Source organism: Pteronotus mesoamericanus, unplaced genomic scaffold (genome assembly GCF_021234165.1).
Source record: "Pteronotus mesoamericanus isolate MK-2021 breed Mesoamerican mustached bat unplaced genomic scaffold, CSHL_Meso_final scaffold_31, whole genome shotgun sequence".
Classification (NCBI taxonomy): domain Eukaryota; kingdom Metazoa; phylum Chordata; class Mammalia; order Chiroptera; family Mormoopidae; genus Pteronotus; species Pteronotus mesoamericanus.
In genome coordinates this window covers 16709213-16734638 of record NW_026555312.1, presented here as the reverse complement: position 1 = coordinate 16734638, position 25426 = coordinate 16709213, and the positions used below count along the sequence as shown (strand labels likewise).

Below are 25426 nucleotides of genomic sequence, written 5' to 3'. Positions count from 1 at the left end.
GCGGCTTTCTCCCTTCCTCTTGCTCAGCGGAGTATTCTGTGTTTGGGAAACGCAGGACTGAAGAAAGTGACTGCCGCTAGTAAGTCTGACTTGATTGTGCCACATTAATAGCTGCCTTCACAGAAGAACAAAAATGTACTTGGCCCACTTTCATCATTTTCAACTACTGTTGTTAATGAGGACAATAATAATTTAAAATTTGGATGACACTCTTTAGTTGATTACACACCTTTGTTATTATAATCATCACCCCACCTTGGGAGACTGAGCTCAGAAAGTGAGGAGCCCTGAGTTCCCCAGTGTCAGCTGCTCAAAGAAAGGTCCGCACACTGCTTGGTGCCTATCAGCAGTCAGCAAGGTACAAAAATGGGAGCAAACCTTTACACACTTTTATAGCAATTAGACAGGCTAATTTTATCTGTTGAATCTTACATTAAAAAAGAACAGAGACAAGAGAGAAGGGAGGGGCAGGGAAAGGGAAGGGAAGGGGAAAGTCAAGGAACATATAGCAAGGACTCATGGACAAAACCAAAGGGGAAGAGCTGAGGGAGGGAAGGTGGGAGGGGGCAAGGGAAAGAGGTTGGGGGGAGGCAGAGACAAATGTATTTAAAAAGTAAATTAAAAAAAATAATTTCATTTTTTATATTTATTATATTTTACAAAAGCATCTATTTGTGAAGGATTGAAAATTAAAATACATAAATCAACCAAGCCACCAATGAGACTGGCCCTTCCCATAGACATTTTGGAAAGCACTGCCCTAGGTAGCAATTCGAGGGGCCGCGCCATCCAGCCTGGCTTTTCTGGCTGCAAATCCAGAACTCTTTCTATTAAAGTGCAACCGCTTTCCTAAAGGCCTAACAGTCAATACAATTTCCTACTATATACCCAGTAAGTTTTTGTATCTCTCAGGAGCTTCACTCAATTGAAAAAGATACTCATGACAGTATACAATGAGGATATTGCTAAATGCGTTTCCACTTAAAGCATGGCATTTGAAAAGGTTCAGTTGAAAGTACTAAGCAGCAAGTTACACGGTGTTCCTCAGTTCAGTAATTTCTGTGCATTTGTAGAATATTTCAGTTGACTATAGACTAATGGGTAGGTCTTTACCTAAACTGAGCCAGATTCTTCATCAAAATGAACGCTAGAGAGCAAATGGGTGGCAGGAGAGGGGATGTCGTGACACAGTGGGAGGCGGGAGTGAGCAGGAGGATGGCAGAAACTTGGCAGCTGAGCCAAGGCAGTCCCCCGGCTCTGCTTGCCTCCTCTGTCTGCCCGCTGTCATCCCAGGTCAAGGCCCAGGGTTGATCCAATAGACCGAGCAGGACACAGAAAATTAATGCATATATCACTTTGAGAAGGTTTCCCTTCGGAAAAAGAGAGGCTTTCTTCCCAAACCAAATAAAGGTTGAGAGATTTTTCTGAGCATCCACACTGTCTGCCGGGAGTCCTGGCAGGATCTGGGAACAGAACAAGGTCTCAGGCCACTTGTCACTTTAGTGTGAGAACTGCCACTGTTTCTAGTGATGTCATCCTTTATGTTATTTTCAAAAAATTCTCCCTGTTGTTCTGACCAAGTTTAATACAGAAGGAAACAATTATTTTTCTCTCTTGGCAATTTCTGGTGACACCAAAAAAAGTCTGCAAGAAGAAACATGACCGAACACTTAGGCATTCTGCCAGCAGAGACCCTGAGATCTCACAGAAGCTCACCTGTAGGGCGTTAGCCCAGACCTGCAGTCGGAAGCAGATGAAACATTGCAGTTAACATGAGAATTGAGTGAAGAACTAAACAGCTTTAACATCTGACTTTGGACCATAAATTTGAATAAATAGTCATATTACAGTGAAAAGAGACCTTGGAGGCTGCTTGCCCACCCATTGCATTGTGTTCCTATTTGTCCTCTAGTCTTTTCAATAAAGGGGACCTCCCTAGGTCCCAAGAAGTCCATCCATTATCAACAAGGTCTGATTATTACAAAGTTCTTTACTATATCAAGCTAAAAGTTTTACTTAGTATAAACTCCCGCCCAATCTTATTTTTTATCTTTTACTGTGAAGGCTTTCAGATCTTTGAGGATAGCTTACTTTATCTATCTTCTCTCTTCTATGCTAATAATCCCAAATTTATGTCATTATTTATTGAGATGGTTTCTAGACACTTTACCCTCTTGCTTATTTTCTCCCAAGATGATTCTAAATCTGTTCTAATTTATATGAAGTTCTCAATCATTACCCTAACCTGAACCCTGCTTGTTGACATTAAAAAAAAAATAACATATGGTTAGATTGTCACAACATTGGCTCACCAGATTTGATGGGAGGGGCGCAAAAGGGAGAACCAGAGACCAGCTGAAGCAAACCTGAAGAGTTCCATGTTTACCCAAAGTCACGGGCTGCCCTAGGCAGCATGGCAAGCCAGAGGCAGCCCCCGCGTCATAGCTGAGCACGTGGGTTCTAAAATCCAGCTGCCAGGGTTTCAGTCTCAGAGACACCACTTCTTGTTGCCTTTGATTCCTCATGTGTAAAACAGGAATGTTAATAACACCACCAACCTCACTACAGTTGTTTGTGAAGATAATCAGTCATCTTACTGGATGGCAAAACAATAAGTGTCCAATAATTGGCAGTGAATATTAAGCAGAATTATATAGCATGCAAAATTTACCATCAGTTCCCCTAAAAGAGAAATTGCAAATAGTCTGATCCTATTTTGTTGTAGATTTCTTCTGTTTGTGTCATTTTCCTCAAATTAGTTGTTTTTCATTTGTTTTCTCTCCACTAATGATTCATATCTTTTTTGAAGGTGATATTTTATCATTTCAAATAGTATGCAATGTTTATTTTTAATATCTATAGTAAGCTCTGTGATCTAGTTGACATTGGTCTTGGAATTTACACTTCAAATCCTAATCAGCCACTAATTTTCATTCCCATCTTAATTCAGTTGATCAGTTCTATTAGCTGAAAATTAAATTACCACCTTCAAGAGTATCAAAAATATAATAATTTCAAAATTGGACAGAAAAAATTCAAGTCAGTAGTCCCCAAAACCCCCTCAATCTCTACAATTCTATTATTCAATAATTATTTTAGGCCTTTCAAAGACCACAAATCATTCATTATCCTAGTACAGTACATTTCATGGTGACAGTTACTTCTCTTCTTGTCACTTCAAGGGTCACAGGAAATTCTAAAGACTAATTCTTGATTCTGAACTACTACAGATGATCCCCAGGATTTCTTTTCACCTTAACAATCTGACATAATTACTGCATTGGCTTATGTTAATGATGTTTCTACCTGCAAATAAAAGAGTGTTTCAGGGTGATAAGCAGAGGTGCATTGGTGCCCTAGAAAGAATTAAACTCTGAACACATGTTATTTTTGTGAAGTGGCATAGTTGTAGAAGTTCAGAATTTTGTCCTTCATCATACAAATGGCAGACGTTTTTAAGTGAAATGTGTTTTCAGGAAAAGATTCCTTTCTCTTATGTTGATGACCATCTCTTTAATATCTCATGCAGTTCTGGTTAGACATTTGTCCCTAACCCTTTTAAGGTCAGAGTTTTATCAACCTCTTACTTTAGGTCAGTTCTTTGATTTTAAAGCATGTACTTATCATCTATAAGTAGCTGCATGTAGGTACTGTTTTAGTGTTTTTTGTTGTTGTTTTTTAAATCATGTTTATTACACTTGTCTCAATTTTTCCCCCTTTTTCCCTCCTCCACCAATCCTACCCCGTTCCCCCCTCCCGCAGTCAATTCCCACTCTGTTGTCCATGTCCATGGGTCATTCATACATGTTCTTTGTTTAGTCCTTTCTCCTTCTTTCCACCATTGTCTACCTTCCCCTCTGGTCACTTTCTGTCTGCTCCATGTTTCCTTGACAGTGGTTTATTTTGTTCATTAGTTTCTTTTGTTGAATAGATTCCACTTATAGGTGAGATCATACGGTATTTGTCTTTCACCGACTGGCTTATTTCACTTAGCATAATATTCTCCAGTTCCATCCATGTTGTCGCAAAAGGTAGGAGTTCCTTCCTTCTTTCTTTTTTTAAATGCAGATTGATTTTATCTATTTTTTAAATGTCAAAATCCATTATAAAATATTAAAAAATTTAAATCCATTATAAAGTCTCAGCAGTTAAAACAACATGACACCAGCACAGAAATAATCAAGTAGATCAATGAAATAAAATTAGTATTCTAGAAACAAACATATGTATCTAACAATATAATATGATTAAATTGATATTTCAAGTCAATGAGGAAAATAAGGCTAATTCAACAAATAAGGTGCATGGACCTCCATTACTTGAAATAAAACAAATATAGAGCCCTATTTCACACATTATACAAAAAATATTCAGGTGAGTTAAAAATCAATATGTAAAATCTAAGGAGTTTCAGGAGAAAGTACAAAATGATACTTTTCTTACCCTGAAGTAAAATATTCAAACCCAGAAGCTATAAAGTAAATTATTGACAATATGACTATATTAAACATTTAAGACTATGGAGTAATATACATATAAAAAAAGTTAAAGGGCAAGTAATAGAATAGGAAAGTATATGCAACACATCTAAAAAAGAGTTAATAGCTTTCCTTTTTGGGGGAAAAATTCTACAAACATTTAATCAAATAGATAAAAAATACAAAAAAAAGTCATTTAAAGCTTTTTAAAAATAATAGAAATAGGCAAGAAGTATACAAAAACAAGTTTAGTTTCAACAAATAATAAGGTAATGAAATAACACATCATTGTCACAATCAGATTAGTAAGTATTAAAAATATTGGTAATATCAAGTATTGGTAACTGTGAAAGGAACTGAGTATTCATAGACTCTTTTTCTTCATCTTCTTAAAGCAGTCCCTTTAGCATATCTTGCAATGCTGATTTGGTGGAGGTGTATTCTTTTAGCCTTCTTTTGTCTGGAAAACTCCTTTCACCTTCCATTTTAATTGAGAGACTTGCTGGGTAGAGCAGTCTTGATTGCAGGCCTCATGACTTGGAATATTTCTTGCCATTCCCTTCTGGCTTGTAGTGTTTCTGTTGAAAAGTTAGCTGCTAGCCGTACCAGGGCTCCCTTATATGTTACTACCTCTTTCTCCCTTGCTTCCCTTATGATTCTTTGTTTGTCTTTGATATTTGCAACTTTAATGATGATGAGTCTTAGAGTGGGCCTCACTGGGTTCCTCTTGAATGGGACCCTCTGTGCTTTCTGGACTTAAGTGACTTTTTCTCTCCTTCAGTTAGGGAAGTTTTCCATCATTACTTTTTCAAATATGTTCTCTATCCCTTTCTCTTCTTCTCCTGCTATCCCTATTATACAGATATTATTATGTTTCAGATTGTCCTGCATTTCCCTAAATGCCATTTCAGTCTTTTTCAGTCTTTTTTCATTTTCTTGCTCTTTCTGAGAGCCTTTTTCTGCCTTATCCTCCAGCTATCTAATTCGATCCTCTGCTTCATCTAGCCTGCTTTTGATTCCTTCCACTGTGCTCTTCAGTTAAGAAATTGTATTCTTCATTTCCTCTTATCTCTTATTGATAGTTTCTATGTCCTTTTTCATGCTGATATAGTTTGCAATAAGTTCTCGTGGTTTCCCTGTAGATTTTGGTAATTCTCTCTGAGCTCACTGAGCTCTTTGAGCTTCCTTAGAATGGTTGTTTTGAACTCAATATCTGATAGTTTACTTGCCTCTATTTCATTTAGTTCTCTTTCTGGGGAGTCCGCCTTTCCCTTTGACTGGGGAGTGTTTCTTTGTCTTCCCATTATTTGTGAGATTCTTCTTGTTTGCTTCTGCTTCTTAAATTGATCTGTCTTGATTTCCTGACTTTGTGATGTGAACTTCTATGGTAGGAGACTGCTGTTTTTTCTTCCTAGATCTGCCTCTGATGATGTCAGACCCTGTCTGACCTTAGGCAGTCTGTTCAAGACTTCCAGAAATATACTGCCTGTGGCTTTCCCCTTCAGCCATTAACCTAGTCACTCTGCACTCACCAGGCCAGCTAGACACCACAGGGCAGAGCAGAGTCCCTCCTGGGGGCAGGGTTATTGGGTCCTCACTGTGCTGGTGCTCAGGGGAGTGGTGTGCCTGAGCAAGATGGCTGCTGCCATATGGGGGATGAGTCAGCACCAGGATCCCACCAGCTACTCTCTCAGTTCTCTCCCCAAAGCCTCCTTTCCCAGTCTCTCCTCAGGCATCTCCAGCCCACTCTGCCCCCGCCTTTGCGGGAGACCAGCGTAAGTGGCTGCAAATGAAAATGTATGCGTTGGCCCTTTAAACAGCTCTGTGGGTCTCCAGCCGCCCATCTCTGGCAGAGAGCAACCCTGCCGCTTTCCGCAGCTGGCTGTTATCTGTGTACTTTTTGGGCTCTGGTGTTGTAGGCTGGAGATCCCAACTTATAGTTTAGACCTCACTTTTCTTAGGGGGATCCAACTGGCCATTTCAGAATCCTTCTTGCTGCCTGTGGGTGCCCCGCCCACCTTCTCAAGTCTCTACTGCACTCCTTACCAGTCAGGTTGCGCTAAAGCTGATTCTTCTGTCTGTCCGCGGTTATAAGGCTCCTCTCTCACTATTCAGTTGTTTGTTCCAGATGATTTCTCCACAATTTAGTTGTAATTCCAGGTTGGTCCTAGGAGGAGGTCAGTGTGACTTCTACTCACTCCTCTGCCATCTTGATTCTCTACTATTTTACAGTTTAACTGCTATTCCAAGGGGCATGATGAGTTTCAGTGCAAGGTATTTATTGTCACTGTGAGCCAGAAAGCCCTTCCCTGTGAGGTTGGTGAGCAGACTGGTTTGAAGAAGGTTAAAATGAGACTGTACAAACCATTAACATCTTCTGACGTCTTAGGAGGATCAAAAAAGAAAGTTTATTTTCAAAAGAAAGGATCTGTGCCTGAATTCCTATGTGTTTTCACAAAGGAAAATCCTTGAATTTCTACATTAATAGAAACTCTGTCTTGCCCAATACATAAATATTGATTCTTTGATCTTGCAAACCATTATCAAGAAAGATTTTGGAGGCCAAAAATATAAAAACGCTAAAGGGAGTGCTTTAATAAATCAACAAATAATATCCATCATAACTGGATTATGATAATTGCCAGTGTTTAAGTACATCCGTAGCTAAAACAGCAACCACCAGCGCTGACATGCGTAAAGCACCATTAATCCCGCAACAACCTCTGATGTGGGCAAATAGGTTTCTGCACTTAACTGATAAGGAACCAAAGACCAAGATGCACAACTAGTGAATCACCCATCTGGGACCCAAACATAGGCCTCCTCACTCCACCTCCCACCATCTGGCACCACTGTCCAACCAAGCATGACCTAGGATGTTAGCTGATGTCTAAGTGTGAGGTCTTATGAAAGAGCCACCCCTGGGTGGTTCCTCCATCAGAAGCAGAGAACTCAGGGAATGGTGGGCTGTTGGTCAGACTCTGCATGTATTATTGTTTATTTGTCACATCCCAAGCCCAGACAATATTTCTCAAATGTGAGTCTGTCTATAGAAGGGCATAGTTTCTTGCTCTCCAAAGTCCAACAAAAAACAAAAGCTCTAAATTTGTGTTTCTTATCTCAGAAGGCTAATCCTAGGCCATGATAAAACTCATGATGCATGCCTGTTTTCCTAAAATGAAGCTGATTATTTCTTGGGTTGCAGTGGTTATTTCTGTCATTTTTCATCCTCATGCACTGCAATTTGTAACATAATTTCTCACACATTTTTGGTCTCTAAGAAGAAAACGGCTGATTATTCTCTCTCCCCTCTGAAAACTCCCTTTGTATCTCATGCAGACTAAATTACAAAAGCTGGTCCTCTTGAAGTTTAACTTGATTTCCACTGTCATATTTGTAGATAATAAACTTTATATGTCCTTCGAGGAGATTAATGTCTTTTTTTTTTCTTTCTCACAGTTGCTGTATTTGAAATCAGATGCCAGAAAGCAACATTCCTTTGTTATACATTTTTCCTTATAAATGATGGTGAAATGGTTTTCAGGTAGTTTCAGTGAAGATTAAGGATTTGAAATACAGTGGTTTTTAATTTCAAAATCTGCCTCTGATTTTCTACAAGAACATCAAAGGTTTTTGAGAACCTGTAATCCCCACCCATTTTGAGTCACATGCCCTGCTCTGCACCTGCCTTTTACCAAGTTGTAATGAATCTTGAAAAGGGACCAACAGTTGTATTGACTCTGAAATGTTGATGTCTTGGTATTCATTCTTTATGAATTATTAAAAAAATAACCTGCCTTTCCCTCACTAGTAAGAAACATGAAAGGTAAGGCAGTCTCTTCATTTTTAAAATTTAGAAATTTCTTTAAAATGTGACCATTTAAATGGTAGGGAAATGTGGGAAGGTGGAATGGGGATCTGAGAGGTGCCATTGTATTCTCAACCTACGTGTCTCCTACTTGGTTCAGTAGAGTTAAACGACAGAGTTGAACTTCCCAAACAGAAGACTCATCAAATGTTATTCATGATGAAGACAGAACAGAGAGGCGAGAAGAAAGCTTTTCACTTCCCTGATGGGCCATGGGGACATGATGAAGAAGAGGGTTTGAAATGCTTGCCTTTTTACCAATTTAAGGCAACCATTTACTCTCAAGCTTTCTGAATGCTTCTATTTTTAGTATATCTCTTGCAAGTAGCAGGCCTCTTGTTTTAGATAAACAACGTTTATTCTTTCATCTTTTTCAAGAAGGAAGACATTCAGGCCGTTGCATCCTCTGGGGAGATAGTGGGGACAAAACAAAGTCCACATTCTCACAAGCTTTCTTTTTAGTGGAAGAGACCTGAAAAACAGTTACATTTTTTAAAGTGGAGACAGGTAACTGTAGAAAGATAAAGCATGGGACTAGGAGGACATAATGGTGATACTTTTCTATCCTCAAGGAAATCCATCATTAACATGGCCACAGCAAACCCACGCCTTCCTCCTTCTTATTGGCAGCACTCCATTATCGAAGGCTGGGTTATCCAGCTTGGTAACTGTTCTCTCCTCGCTCATATCCTATTATCTCTGCACACCTACTCACCCCTAGCCATGTGCCACTCCACCAAAACTGTTGGACAGCTCAAACCTGGAATTCAAACCCACCTCTGTGTTCTGAATAACCTCTTACCCTGTGGCTCTTCAAAGCAAAATTCACAGTAAAAGAGTAGTTGGGTTATGTGAGCATCTATTACCTTTGCTTTTCATTTTACATGTAATTATTATATTCCATGTTTTTATAATTTGTGGTACAAATTGCATTTCATAGTCAGCATATACATATACAAAATATGTAATGAGGGTTCTCCGGGAAACCACAGCATGGTTTAATGGAAAGAGCACAGGCCCTGGAGTGAGAAGACCCGAGATTACATCCTTACTGTGATTGCTTCACTTATTTTCTCAAAAACTTAATGCTCTCATCCATAAAATCAAGATGATAACAATACCACTCCTAATTTTGCAAGTTTTTGTGAAGATTAAATGAGATAATGAACACTTACAAAGCACTTTTACAGGACCCACAAAGGACCGTGTGTGTTAGCTACTGCATGGTTCTGAGGGTTGCCCTGCTCCTTCCCCCTGAGCTGTGCAGCCCCCTGGGGAGGGAACAGAATAGAAGTTTCCAAATGGTGCAGCTGCCCAACATCTTGTGAATGTTTTGAATGCTCTTAGGTTTTTACATGCTCATCCCTATTATGCCTGTGGGGAAAATTACATTATTTGGAGCTACCTAGATGGGGAACAGAATCTCATTTTTCTCCCTGTCGAATAATCTGGGGTCTTTGGTGTTTATTTAAATTTGGTATAGAATGGCATATAAGAAGAAACCTCTTCTACTGCTCCTTACAAAGCGGCCTAACCCTGGACAGTGCTAACTGAAGTGGCCTGACAGACCATGAGTGTAGAACTAGAACACGGGACAGGCTTAAACTCTCTCCGTTACATCTGCTCACACAGACTGTCCTGTGACGGAAGGCACGTGGGTACCATGGCATTCTTCCTTGCATAGATCTCTGTGCTTTATCTCTTTGGATTATCTTCTTAGGAAAAAAACTCTAGATCACTATTTCTAAAACCTTATTTATCCTTTCACTAGGATTCTTTCCCTGAAACAGCAAGGCCTTAAGGATCAGGGATCATTATTTTAGTAAATTAAATGATGAGAAATGTAATATGACTTAACTCTGGATCCAAGAGACTTGAACCCAAGTACTGAGTTAACTTTTCCATTGGTTCCAAAAATATGCACAAAGTGGGGCTTGAAAATGAAGGTAATTCAGAATCAGCTCTTGATTCAAAGAAGACTCTGGAAGACATGGTGATTCTCTCATGCCACTAGAGTGTCATTTTGTAAGTCACTAGTCTGGGCAACGTAATGAGAAAAGCTGGTTCACTCATGAGTCAACTTGGAGCTCTTACCTTAACGGGGTAGCTGCTCAAGGATGACAACACAAGGGCGGCAAGTAACTTAGTGAAACTCCAATAGCATCGAACTGTTGGTACAGCCCCCGGAATGACAGCCTGAGACACGGCAAGTGAGAAACTTAGGAGCAAGGGACTGGACAGTTCGTCATTCCACTAGTACTGCAGATTCCCGATAGCAGTACCGAAGGACGCTTGTGACACAACTCTGAGAATGCAGCACATGGCGAAGCCATTGTGGAAACTCTAGGCCTTTGGTTCCCAATGAGTAGTTCCCCTGCCCCCAAAAGACATTTAGCCATGTCTGGTGATATTTTGGGCTGTCACAACTAGAGCAGATGCCACTAGCATCTAATGGTTAGAGCAGGGGTGCTGTAAACATCCTGCAATGCGCAGGGCAGCCCCCATCACAAAAAATTGTCTGGGCCAAAATGCCATCATGCTGCGGTCAGGAGGGTCCCTAGGCCAACATTTAACCCAAAGGTGATACACACATCAGTGGTGGTACATAAAGCCAGTTTAGAACAACCTTTTATAAAAGTTTTAATAGTCATGTTCATTTTAACATGTTACAAACTTAATTAGCACATGAAACCTATTATTACAATTATGGCTTAAGATAAGGCTAAATTAATAAGTTTTTTAAGTGTTGATTTAAAAATACAAAGTACCATATTTTACCATTTATAATGTGCATTTTTTCACCCAAAATTTTGAGGGAAAATTAAGGATGCACATTATACATGGGGAGTACTAATTACGTATCTATATAAATGTTTTTAGTTCTTTTATTTATGCTTATGCATTAAAAATGTAACTCAAGAAAGCAATAATGATAGCCATATGCAAAATGGATACAGTGAAATACAATAATTGGTTTTGTCTCTAAATATAAATAAATAAATAAATAAAAAATAAATAAATAGTTGAGTTAAAAAATTAAGACGAAAGATTTTTTTTTCTGGAAGTTTTGGCCAAAAACATGGGCACACATTATACACAGGAGCACATTATATATGGCAAAATATGGTAAATAGTATTGTAAATGGACTTCAAATATGGCACAAACAAAAGAAAACTAAGGAGTGTGGATATGATCAAGGTTTAGGGATACTGGTTTAGACCAGGGTCAAAAATCTTTTTCTGTGAAGATCCAGATAGTCAATATTTAAGACTCTGTTGTAAGTACTCAACTCTGCCATTTTGGTGCAAAAGCCACTAACTATGACAATAGATGAGCAGATGACTCCTCTTACCGTGCTGGCCATCATAATCCAGTGTCTGAGGTGAATTCTTTACACTCCGTGCCCCAGGTGTGGCCTGACCACATCAGGGGAGAACACTATTACTTACCCTGGTTAGCAAGATTTAAAATAGTTATAAAGTAATAATGCCTGCTTTGTACATGTGTTGTTGATAAGGCGTGATGTTCTCTCTACCTTGCACATGTACAATTAGTAGGACATGTGTTTAGTCAAAGTACACAATCTTACAAGTATCATAACTCAATTTCTGGATACAGTGGGTTCAGATTAGTCCTTTCTTTACTGCCAGCATCCTCATGGGCCTATTTATTACCCTCTCAGTGCCTCTATATCCTGCTTATTAAAATGAGGATAATGGTACCTCCCCTGCAGAGTTATAATAAAGATGAAATGAAATACTGGATGTGAAAGTCCCTAAAACAGTGGGTGACACATTCAGTAAATGTTCACTGCCCACACCCCCCTTTCCTTTTCAACCTCAGAGCTCCATTTATTTGATAAGGATACCTTTTTTGTTATTACGCCATTGATAAAAGTGGCAACCACATCAGGGGCGCCCGTGGCCTTGCAATACACCACCAGATGCATTTTGGAAAATGAAAAAGAGATCTTTTAGTTAATACCCTATAAATATGATTTGTCAGCCACTTACAAATGCACCTCTACATGTCAGAGATCCCAGCCCATATTTCTTTCATTCAGCAAAAACAACAATTACTGACTGTCCGCTTTGTGTCAAACATGGTGCTAGCCACCTGCTACAAATGTGAATTAGACATGGTCCCTACCCCTCAAGGAGCCTACAGCCTGACCGGGGAAGGGAAGCTAGTAAGCAAACAGATGTTCGCAATTATATATTACTCTTGAGGAATCTCCCAAGGACATAGGCAACGTGTTGCTTGAGACAATTATTAAAAGGTAAACAAATTAAGGTGAGGGTGGGATAGAAGCACATTCCAGGCCAGGAGTGTTGTATGTGACCAAGGGGTGGATTGTATGGGGACAAAAGCAGGGTTCTGTCCCCATATAATTTATGGGTCAAATTGTGCAAGGCATTGTATGTCATGCCGGGTTTAAATGACTTCTTCTAGGTTTTCCCTTTTCTTCAGCAGTGAGACCTTTGATGTAGAGCACACCTTCTAAGTGACAACTCTGTGTTATAAAACCAGCATTACTAAGACTGATACTCAGCTGGGTGTTGCCCTCCCTGCCCACAGGCACCCGGGGTGGGAGCAAACATAATAAAGTGCTACATTTAAGTTGATTTCGTTTCTTGCCTTGAATAGTACAGCTCACGATGTGTTAACTGAATTTCCACGTGAGTCACTTGTGAAGCACTGGCATTGTAGATCGGGCAGGCAGGCAGCATGCTTATGGCTGAGACCAGAGCTGAGTTTTAGAAAGTTGCTCCAACAACAGTGTGGAAAACAGACTGAAACGGAGTGTTTGGAAACTACTTGGAAGGCCATTTCTACAGATAACAAGTGAGGATCTCACATAAGGGCATGGCCATTTGGACACTTCATGTGCACCTGCTCTACAAAATGGTGTGGCTCTCTCAGTGTTGCACTTGAGGAAGCTGATGCTCAGAGACATTAAATAATTTGACCACTCTGGCTCGGTGGATCAATTGGTTGGAATGTCCTCCCACCAAAAAACATGTGGGTTCAGTCCCCCCAGTCGGGGCATGTACGGAAGAAAACCAACGTTTCTCTCTCGTGTTGATGTTTTTCTCTCTCTCTCTTTCTTCCTTCCTCTCGCTCTAAAATCAATAAAATGTATCCTGTGGTGAGGATAAAAATAATAAAATAATAATAGTAATAATTTGATCAATAGTAAGTGACAAAACTTGGACTCAAATTTGTATCCTAACTCCTCAGACCGAAGTCACATAATAACCGTCCCGGCCTCCTTCTCAGCCATCTCTTCACTCTTATTTGTCTTTTCTGGCTCTCCCGGGCTTCTCTGGATAGATGGATCATCTGTGTGTTTTTCTTCCTTCTTCTTAGAGTTTTGGCAGTCAAGGGATATTTATTAATAGGATATTTAAAAACCCTTTTGGTAGATTTACCTAGCTTCCTGGGTTGAAAAACACCTTTTTCATCTTTATGGGATATTATACATTCTGTCACATGCTGGAGTCAGCACTTCAGGAAGATGACCTTATCGGCCAGGTGAGGTCTCCAGCTGTTTCTATAGCTCCCCCAACAGGGAGTCGCCAATGGCCATGACTGGTCCATATTTTACAGGGCTGGTAGGTATCATGATACCTAGTACCTGCCTAAGCAACTGGGTAGGGGGTGAGGGTGAGGTCTGCTTTATAATCCTATCTACTCAAAGTCTCACACTTCCCTTGTGTCTTTGAGGGAAGGGAAACCACAGTCTCCTGTTTATCACAGGCTGCCTGTGAGGCTGAGTTTATCTTCCTCTGCATAATATTTCTCCTTTCTCTATCCTCTTGAGGCAGAGTGGAGCCCTCTGCCTTAAGGAACTAATACCTTCTGGTTTTCAATTTTTTTCCCCACCAAACATGAATGAATGTCTATCGGCTGCCTTTCATCTCTTGCCTTCAGCTCTGTGCCTCTGTAGCAACTGTTGTTAATTGATCTATGGGTTCAGGAGAGGAAGGCGGGGGTGGGGCAGACATGAGCCGTGGAATTGAATTTTGCCTCTTCTATCCATACTTCTTTTAATACCCAATGTAGAATCCCAAGCAGCAATGGAACACAGCGCGTGTTGTTGCCTGAAGGAAAAGCCACCTTGTGAGGGGAGACACTAGCTCCCCCAGTCAGTCACCCTACAGTTAGCATTGTATCTATCACCCAGGCCATCATTCTTGCATTCCACCTTCCTGTTCTCATTACCATTTGTGTTAAACCAGGTGGGAAATGGATCCCTTTAGTTGCTGGTGTCTAATAAGGTGCTGCATTTTTAAATATGTGATTTAATCTTAGTAGCTGAAGGGATGTTTTTATTTAGTTGATTGAATTCATTGCCTTGAACATCATAGCTCATAATGTGTTAACTAGATTTTCCATTTGTGTCACTGAAGAGTTATGCGAAAAATGCAAAGAGCAAAATAGCCCTTTGGAAACAATGGAAGGGAGAAAGTTAATTGAATTTAAATTAGACATAGCAATAATTCATAGCATAATTGAAAGATTCAAAGGAGACTATCATGCATTATGTCATGGCTAAGACTTTTCTTTTGTATTAAATATTTTAAGTTTAAAATTTATTGATATATAGTATCAATATAACCTCACATTCCATTATTTTATGAATGTCAAACACTTTTGGAAGGCAAATGCATTGAGTTTTCCATGTTCAGTAATTCCATAAATGAAAGATACAAATTTTATTCCAGTTAACCTGAAAAAAAATTAGAAACTTTTAACTATATGTTTCTGTCCCATTATTCTTGCTGAACTTGATTCAGAACCTGTCATAAAAAAGATTCTAAATTTCTCTGGGAGCCTAAGGTAGACTCTATTAAGAAAATAACTACTTTATTTTCTTTATTTTTGATGTTCTGCATTTCCTAATTTTCCTACAATGAACTTATATCGCTTCTATTTATGAAGCAAATCATTTTTAATTAAAAAATACATTTTATCAGAGTTGGCTTAATTTAAAAGGGAAGACCAAGAATATCGTCATTGTTGCTTCCTAGAAAATTGACCTGCAAAAAAGAAAAAACCAGGCTTATCATTACCTGTGGTTGCTGAGCGTCTGACACCTTCCCAAAGAAAGAGCTTTCTCTAAGTTATCCTTGACCACGTCCACCCTGATGTTCATGAATGGGTCCCCAGCCTTGTGGTCCCACGTCTTCTCTTTCCCTGAATCTCCATGCATGAAAGCAGTCTGTCCTTCACTCAGTCCCTGCCAGTCATGCTGCATGGCTTTGAAAGCTAGAACCTCATGCATTATCTCTTTGTGGATCTCTAGCTCCTCCGTCAAATTAATCCTTTCACTCCTGCTATGAGACATGTGGGTGGCAAAGGAACTTTCCTCTGGCACTCAGACATATGAATCTTAACCAGAAAAACCTGTGGAATAAAACTTTTTCAGTTTTGTGTTTTTATTTTTTATTTTTAAGTACACAGGACAAAAAATTATGATTTTAACTATTGTAAAGTGTGTAGTTCAGCGGTATTGAGTACATTCACATTGCTGTGCTAGTAATGCCACCATCTGTCCACAGAGGATTAGAAGTCCCACTTCCTAGGCTATCCTGCTACCAGAAAATTCTGCTGTCCTTCACATGTTTACCTCTAGGATGAGAAATGAGACTTCAATTGCCCTGGAGACCCTTCATCTCTTAGGACTGGACAACTGAGTTTTAAAAGGGTTCCAATGCATTTATATGACTCTAGCCAGAATGAATGTCTTCTTTTCTCCTTCTCTTTAAACAGCTCTGAGCAGCGGGTCCCCTGTTCCACTTCTTACCACAGCTCTGGTTTGCACTCGGGTGACAGTATCACAAAAGCAGGACCTCTGGGCCTTCCAGAAATAAGACAAGTGCCAACTGTTGTGATTGAATGTGATGACAATAAAGAAAATGTGCCTCATGAATCAGACTACGAAGACTCGTCTTGCCTATACACAAGAGAAGAGGAGGAGGAGGAGGAAGACGAGGATGATGACAGCTCATTGTATACCAGTGCGTGCACCCAACCCTTCAACCAGGGCGAGGGGCTTATAGAAAGAGCACTGATGACCTGCCCAACACTCTGGTGCATTAATTAAGGGTCCGGTGTTATCTGGCCCTGGGTCACAGGCTCAGTTAACCTCTTATGGCCTCAGTTTCTTCATTAGTAAAATGAAAGGATAGATGTCCTCTACACATCCTCTTAGATCTAAAAATTATATCATGCTACCACCTGCTCCTTCTTAGATGGCTCTTCCTTTCTTTGATTGCTTCCCTTGGGCTGCAACCCCTCCCTCAAAAAAAGAGATGGGGACCCTAAATTTCAATCCCAGTCTATGTAATACTCAAGACATATCACCACTGTATGTGCAGCAAATTCATTTTAAGCAGACCTCAACAACTTTAAAAGGCCTGAATTTAAATTTCTTATTTAAGGCCTTCAGATGTACTAATAGAGAAGAAATAAAGAAAGCAAAGTTCAAAATATGTCATTCTGGCTATGAATAATAAACACAGTTAAGTGATTAGAGACTGATGTTTGGTTAACTTTTTAATAAATGAATTTATATTATATCAATTTTTCACTGAATATACAGTGCATCTGGCCATGTACTAAGATTTTCATTCTGTTACCTACATCTTAACACCCAGCGCATAGACACTATTGCCCCATTTTACAGAAAAGGAAAGAAAAGGGAGAGGGTAGTGATTTGCCCAGAGCCTCACATCTGCCAAGTGGCAGTGCTAGGGTTTGATGCCAGCTGTCTCATAGCAAAGCCCACGTTCTAATACCAGTGGAGGGAGAGAGAACACTAGTACTAAATAAAATTCAGAGAACTCTCCCAAACTTGCTGCTTCCCAGTCTCTTTCTCTGCCTTGGTGAGATCCTGCTGAGCAATGACATGTCGAGGAGAGGACCACAGAGGGGCAGCCTGAGGCCCAAATGATCCATGAGTGCGAAGAGCAGCTGCTCAGCCACTGAGCACTGTTTCCTGCCCAGAGAACTGAATGTTTTATACCAGCACCTCGCAGCCTCAGCACTGTTGACATTTTGGCCTTGATGAGTCTTTGTTGTGAGGCCTTCATGTGCACTGCAGGATATTTAGTAGCATCCCTGGCCCCTGCCCATTAGATACCAGCAGCACCTTCCCCCCAAACCCCAGTTTTGACAACCAAAAATGTCTCTAGACTTCGCCAAGTGTCCCTTTGCAGGGACAAGATCACCCCTGGTTGAGAGCCATGGATTTATTCCAGATGGGAGGAAGCCCTGCCCTGTGGCTGCTCAGAACCTCTTACGTTGAAAAGAACAGTCCCCCAAAACGGCCTGTTTTAATGAACTCACTTCCACCCCAAAGGGACCCCACTTTGTCTGCCCGGCTTTATTTCCCCTCACATCGCCCCAGCTCCATGGTCACTGATCTTCCTTTTTTTCTTTAACTGTTCTATTACAGTTGTCCCAATTCCTCTGTCCCCCTCTGTTGCTCTGCACTGCGCTGCCCACTCTCCCCCACAGTTCTCGTTTGTCTCCTGTGATTACCTGGCTCATCTGTGACCTCAGTGGTCCCACATGCAGATACTCACCCACCTGCTGCCTGGGCACTTCCCATTTGTCCTGCGGGCGGCAGCCCCTCCTGCTCCGTGAAGCTGCCCGTGGTTGCTGAAGGCCGCAGTCCTTTCTCCCACTTTGCATTCTTTTGTCCACAAGACTGCTCTGCCCTCCTTTATGAGATCTTACCTGCACACTGAAAGTTCCTGGAGAGCAAAGATCAGGTCATAGGCTCCCCATGTGCTCCTCACATGCTCAACACTGTGTGGTATATAGAACATGTTGATTGCAGGAACTCTATTGAAGTGCCCTTTGGGGCCTTAACCACCCTCAGGTGTTAAGCCCATTGTCTTCCTGCCTTTTCCCTCATGGCCCACACACACGCATGTCAGCATTATTAACTTATTTCTCCCTCCCACAGGTTCCCTGGCCATGAAGGTGTGCAGGAAGGACTCCTTAGCTATCAAACTCAGCAACAGGCCCTCCAAGCGAGAGCTAGAAGAAAAGAACATCCTTCCCAGGCAGACAGATGAAGAGAGACTGGAGCTGAGGCAGCAGATTGGCAGCAAGCTCATCAGGTAGGACAGCAGGACCACCAGCTCTACAGATATTTGGTGGAGGACTTCAGCCTGTATCCCCATTTCAATTCTGGGTGTCTTTTGAAGGGTTTACTGCAGAAAAAGTCAATGGAAAACATTCCATTTCTTCTCCAGGGTTGTCTCTGTAGTGCCCTGCCCTTCACTCATTCAAATCTGGGAAATGTCATTTGATGGGCGGTTCAGGGAGAAGCTGAGAGGCAGATTTGCAGGACAAGAACCACCTGTAGAAAGATTAGCACTATGCAGTAACATTAAGGGCCTCTGGACATAGGAGTTGTGGTTTGGTTTAACACAAAGCAATCAAATAAACACACTTTCTTCTATATTGTACAACCAGAAGGCATCAGTGGCTGTTAATAATACCTCATCACTAAACTGTGACTCTTCTTGAGTGATTGCCTTTTTTGTATGGCTATGACAGACATAGGCATGGAGTATGTTATATTACTATACCAAATACCTGTGTGTATGCGTGTGTGTGTGTAATATAGAGCGTGTTTATACGGTATTACCTTACGTTTGTGGAGCACTCATTAGTTGCCAGGCATTTTTCTAAACGTTTTACATGCATAAAATAACTTAATCTTTGAGGCTTCCTATGAAATGGCCGCTTTGTGCCCTCTTTACAGATGAGAACACCAGGCATGGAGAACTTTAGTTACCTGTATAATGCCGCACAGAATGGCTCCGGAGGACCCCCCCTTGACTACGATATTGCTCTTCCTCTCTGTAATAACAGTCATCACATGAGCCCCTATGTTGTCCCAGGCACTGTGCTAAGTGTTTGGGTGCAGTGTGTAGACATCTCCCAGGGTTCATCCGACTCTCCCTTTTCCTAGCTCTATAGCCTTGAGTAACTCTCTTATTCTCTTTGCCCATGTTTCTATATTTGTAAAATGTGCAGTTGTAAGAATTAAATAATGTAAGTAAAGCTGTTAAAACAGCCCCTAGCCCATAGCAAACATTCAGTTATCTGTTACTGTTTCATTTTCTTCTCCCAACAACCCCCCAGCCCCGGTAGCTTTCATTACCATCTTCACAAGTACAAGTGAGGACACTGGTACCTACGGAGGCTATGGAGGCACAGGTGCCATGCAACAGGGTGCTGTGATCCTGCCCTCCCACCTGATCTATTTTGTTTCTTAAGGACAACTTGTTTCTCATAATTGACTTGGTTTTCTCCTGGAGGATGTTGTTTTAATCTTACAGAACTGTGTAAAATAATTAACATTGGTGGATGATTTGTCCTTGCATTGCGCCGTCTTTGGAATCACAGAATGAGAATATCTAACCCCCTATTCCCACTGCCCCCCTTCCCCGTCTGTCAGCGAGTATGGTACACATCCACACCTTGGTCATCCACATCTCTCTTAATGCCTCAGTGACAGCTACTCACAGCACTCTGGGGAGCCTGTCCCATTGTTGGAGAGCCTGATTATGAAACATCCTTCCTTCTATTGATTGGAACTCTCTGTCCATGCAACTCCCACCTGTGGGTCTTATTCTCTCTTTTTCTGCAGCTACCCAAAGCCTTATGCCTCTTAACATGCATGCTTTAGGGTACTTGGAGACAATGACCCAGGGCTCCCCAAGTGTCTTCTCCTCTGCTGCAGATAGCCAGGTCTTCTCTCTGGGGTGAGTTGGGTGGGTAGATATAGTTGTGGGAGGATTCCCGAAGCTGTTCAGTTTTATACCTAATATAGAGAGGGCTGTTTTAGGGGGTAGGAGGAGTCTAGGAAAGAGAGAAGGAGCAGATCCTTGATCCTAGCCCCTCTTCTCAAAGTTCAGTTCCACCACCTGAGTGTGGGCATCCTTCATCATATTTCTCTGCCTTCATGTCTCATTTCCGCAGCTTTGCTACAGTACAAGCCTAGCCCCAGGTATATGGGTAAATGGAAGGCTTTTCTGCAGATGTGAGATGCCAGCTCATCTGGCTGCCCAAGTTGGCATCTTCTGTGGACCAGAAGTAACTGACAAAAAGGCCATTATTTTCCCAGAACATACTCCCAACAAGAGAGACAGCCACCAGTTTCTCCTGCCTGAACCCATATTCACACACCCCAACTGTGACTGCAAAAAGTGTTCTGCCTTTACAGCCTTATCCTTATAAATCAACCCTTTTCCAACTCTTCCTCTTCTAACAACACTTCAATACTGCTTAGAACTCATAAAATCCACTAAAGGCTTGTCATAATACACATCGATTCCTCACCCAGTCACCCTTGTCATTAGAAGAAGAAGACACACTGACTAGGGAGCAAAAGGGAGAAGTACAGAAGGGACTATTGGGCATGTTCAAGGTGTCCAGCTGCCTGCATCCTTGCTCTAAGTCCAGTCATCTCTATGCACTCTTTCTTCTGGGAAGTTTGTTTCCTTGTGTCAAGACCTTTGACATCTCTAGCCAGATTATACGAACTGGGCCTAGAGGAGTGTTTTGCAGGCTGACAAGGTTGTTCAGAGTTTAGAAAGTCAGGTGGATAGGCCACTTCTGCACCTTAAGGTCTCCTTTGAGATAGTGCAGCCACCAATAGACACCCAAGGGGCTTACGCGTGTATCCTGAAGCCAGAGCAGATGAAAGGCAAATACGAAAACTAGAAGTGACAATGGTGGAGAGAAAAGTTATCTGCAGCCAGGACCCTGGGCTCCAGCTTTGGCTCTTCTGTTTCCTAAGTAATTGTTTGCCTTCCCTAGGCCTTCATGACCTAAACCAAGGGGATTAGATTAAATCATCTGGTCACTATGTGCAAAAACTAAGCTTCATTATGGTAAAAAGTAACTAAAAGGATGTAGGAATCTGTTGTGAAGTTTGCATTTCTGAAGCTACAAGGCTGTGGCGTTCTTTGGCCATTTGTAATAACGAACATGTGCTGGAAATCTTAAATTCTTTGAAAAATATGTAGTCAAGTCTATAGTCCTCATGGAGTAAGAAAGATATAAGACATAATTTTAACCTGACAGTTTTCATAACATTCAAAAATTTCATCCCTCCAAGAGTAATCCCATGTTGCAAGTGAGGAGCAGAAATGTCAAGTAAAAGGTTATCAAGCTCTAAGGCAGGGTTTCTATGTAAGAACACAAAAACACTGTTCTTCCAAAAAAGTTTTCTCACTGATGCTCTTGGGCAGACTCCTAAATCTCAATCAAAAAGTCATCTGGATGTTTTGATCATAACTAGTTCAACCAACCACCACTCGAGAAGTGCGGGCGGCCCTTGAGACATGAACATGATCAACTGGGTGTGCATTATTCTGCTCCTTCTGTATACAGTAGTCCCCCCACCCCCGTCCACAGTTTTGCTTTCTGTGGTTTCAGTTATCTGCAGTCAATCACAGTCTGAAAATACTAAATGGAATGTTCCAGATATAAACAATTTATATGTTTTAAATTGCACACCTTTCTTAGAGTGTGATAAAATCTCATGTTATCCTGCTCTCTCCTGCCCAGGACATGAATCATCCCTTTGTCTAGTGCATCCTATGCTGTATGCACTTTCCACCCATCGGTCACTTAGTAGCCGTCTTGGTTATCAGATCTACTATGTAGGTACCATGGTGCTTGTGTTCAGGTAGTTCTTATTTTACTTAGTAGTTGAGATATGCCAAAGGGAAGCCATAAAGTACTTTCTTTAGGTGAAAAAGTGAGTACAGCATGATATTATGGGAGCGAGACCACTTTCACATCTTCTATTATAATACACTATTATAATTGTTCCATTTCGTTATTAGTGTTGTTAATCTTTCACTGTGCCTAACTTATAAATTAAATTTTATCATAGGTCTATAGGTATAGGAAAGAAACATAGTACATATAAGTTTCAGTACCACCCACTGTTTCAAGCATCCACTAGGGGTCTTGAAACATATCCCCTGCAGATAACGGGGGGACCACTGTATGGACTCAGGTAGGTGCAGAGAACCAAGGACGAATGAGGCCGTCTACTTGGGCGTATGGGGGATGAAAATAGTAGAACGTCTGGTTATTTTATATCATTCTTTTTAAATCAATGCTCCTCATATTATTGTGCACATGGTATATTAGTGCAGTAGTACTTGCATACAACCTCTAAATAAAGAAATAAGTAGGGGAACATGCTTAGATTTTTATTGATGGAGTCCTCAAAAAGCTTAAGAGGCCACGGGTCTGGGGATCCCTTCTCACGGCCTGTAAGCATGCCTTTCCATCCCCAGCAGGGAAGTCCTCTAGTCAGGGGAAATGTGGAGATGCCAGGACAGTTCCTCTCCCTACCAGAGTCCCCCATCAAATGCAAAACCATGCTGCTTTTTCTCCCCATGTCGTCTCAGAGCCCTTCAGCCTGAACCCTAGTAACTGGTCAGTCTAACTATGATCTTAGCCATCAGATCCTCTTCTACTTCCCTTCATTTACCAAACTTTTTATTCCCCCAGAGTCATATTTAATCCACATGACTGCATTTTATTTATTTGAAAGCCAATTTACCATCCCCTGAAAAATTATCATTTAAAAAATTAGCCCTGGCTGGTACGGCTCAGTGGATTGAGCGCCGGCCTGCGAACCAAAGGATCTCCGGTTCAATTCCCAGTCAGGGCACATGCCTGGGTTGCAGACCAGGTCCCCAGTAGGGGGTGCACAAGAGGCAACCACACATTAATGTTTTTCTCCCTTCCTTTCTCCCTCCCTTCCCCTCTCTCTAAAAATAAATACATTTTTTAATTATGTAAAAAAATAAAAATAAATTAAAAAATAAAAAATTAGACATGGAGTCATGCTTCTCAATGTTCATAGCTAGGGTGACCTCACAGGGTGATCTGCCTTGGTCAGCCAGAGCAGTGTCTTCCGGCCCTTTTCCACTTTGCAGCTTGGGACATCGATTGGTTGAAGAAGTGAAATCCCCCAGAGGATGGAGCTCAGGACCACTGCAAATGGGGTTTTCAGGTACTAAAGGGAATAACGGACAGCTGTAGAGGGGAGGAGTGGGTTACTGGATGAAAGAAGGTGAAGGGAGTAGCCAAAGAGCACACAGGCCTAACTCAGGGACACAGACGGCAGTGTGGAGATGGCCGGGGGGAAGGGGGCCGGAGCTGGGCAGAAGTGGGCCAAGTGAAGGTGGGAAATGGGCACATCTGTTATAGTAGCAACAATAAAAAGCAGGAGAAAAACTAAATAATGCTTCTGTTTCTGGAATATCACAGACAGTGAAGCATTCTGTAAGTCACCAGGGCTACTTATTTTAAAAGAAAGGAGCTAAGACTCTCAACCATGAACTGAAACACGACCTTACTCAACTGCCAGTGCACTCAGGCCTCCTCTGGGGCAACTGCTAGCTTTTCAGACCCATCCGGCCCAGTCCTCCCTCAAGCCCCTCCAACACCCTCTGTAATGTTTAGATCAGACAGAGGGAGGAAAAGCCTGAGAAGAAAAATAAAACAGAAGGTGTCTTGAAGTGTATATGTAGGAGTATGTAATCTAAATTAAGCTCAGGCGTAAGTGAGGATTCAGGCATTCTGCATCCCTGACACACTTGTTCCCCTAAAATATGTCTTCACCACTGAAATATCCCCCACGCACTCAGGGGTGAACTGTTACCATCTTTTTGCAGTCATGGTTGGTCAGAAGATTTTTGGCACCTACCTGAGCTGGAGAAGGCATAAGCCCCCGCTTATCATTAGAAACATCTCTGCGGGGAAGATCTTGGAAGCCTGGCTGCTTGGTTTTGGAAAGAATGTTTCTCCTTGTCCTTTTTGTAGATGAGACGTAGCCAGTGATTTAAGCCACTCTCTTAGGATTCTTCCCAATGATCAAAGGAAGATAATTAATTTGAGCTACTGCCAAGGATTGTTTTTCTAGAGCAGACATAATAAAGTACCACAGAGTGAGTGGCTTACCATACAAAAAATCACTGTCTCACAGTTTTGGAAGCTGGAAGTCTGAGAGCAAGCTGTTGGCAGTGTTGGTTCCTCCTGAGGCTGTGAAGGAGGCTCTCTCCCCGACTTCTTCCTGCTTCTGGCAGTTTACAGGCAATCCGAGGTGTTCCTTGGCTTGTAGATGCCTCCTCCTGATCTCTGCCCTCATCTTCGCTTCTCCCTCTGCGTGAGTCCAATTTCCCACCTCTCATAGGGACACCGATCCTATTGGATTAGGGCCCGCCCTAATGAACTTGCTTTAACTTGATTACTTCTATAAAGGTCCTGTCTCCAAATAAGGTCACATTTTGAGGTACTGGGGATCAGGACTTTAACATAAATATTGGGGGAGACACAATTCAGTTCATAACATTTGGGAAATCATAGAGTTGGTCTACTAGAAAAGGGGCTATAACTGCAAATGTATTTCAAGACCAAATAGATGTTGAACACAAGCGAAGCAGGCAGTTCTAAGGGTGTCTACAGGGAGTGTAAGAACTGGGATGAGAGGGAAAGTCCCTCCCTTACCTACAGGAGCTGCCACTGTTTCAGCTTCAGTGCCCTGTTTCGTAGAAATGGAGGGCCAGTTTGTCAGATTTTCTGAAGAAAAATGTGGATTTTTTTTAATGAAAATTCCAAAAATTGTAAACATTGTACAGAACAAGTAGAATATATTGATGGACTCCATTCAACCTAAGGACTACATGGGAGCCTGGGCCCCTGGTTTTAACCTCTGATCTGGAAGCTCTTGTGTTTCTTAGCCATAGTCTACGTTCTATGTGAGTGCACTACACATTGTGGTAACATGGTGAGACAGAACTCGTGTGTGTAGTAAATGTAAATGTGAGGATGTGCCTGTGCACACCTGTAGCAATTTGGGATTAATATCTTGAGGGATCTAAGTTAATTTGAACATAGTTATTTACATGGATTAATCATTCAAGCAACATACCATATTCCTAAAAAGTATTTGAGATCCAACTCGCTCTGTTTTAGGAATTTAGTCAGATGGTTTTCAAAATGTTTACCAATGACTCTATA

General features: G+C 41.4%; 1 protein-coding gene across 5 annotated transcripts in view; it reads left to right on the top strand.

The window, feature by feature from the left end:
- Window positions 1–25426, top strand: part of PHACTR1 (phosphatase and actin regulator 1) — a 514659-nt gene that overhangs the window by 449983 nt on the left and 39250 nt on the right. For all 5 annotated transcript variants that reach the window (XM_054591889.1, XM_054591892.1, XM_054591891.1 and 2 more), the window contains 2 exons: window positions 16124–16371; window positions 18327–18483. In XM_054591889.1, the coding sequence (XP_054447864.1) occupies window positions 16124–16371; window positions 18327–18483 (405 nt within the window). The remainder of the gene's footprint in view (window positions 1–16123; window positions 16372–18326; window positions 18484–25426) is intronic.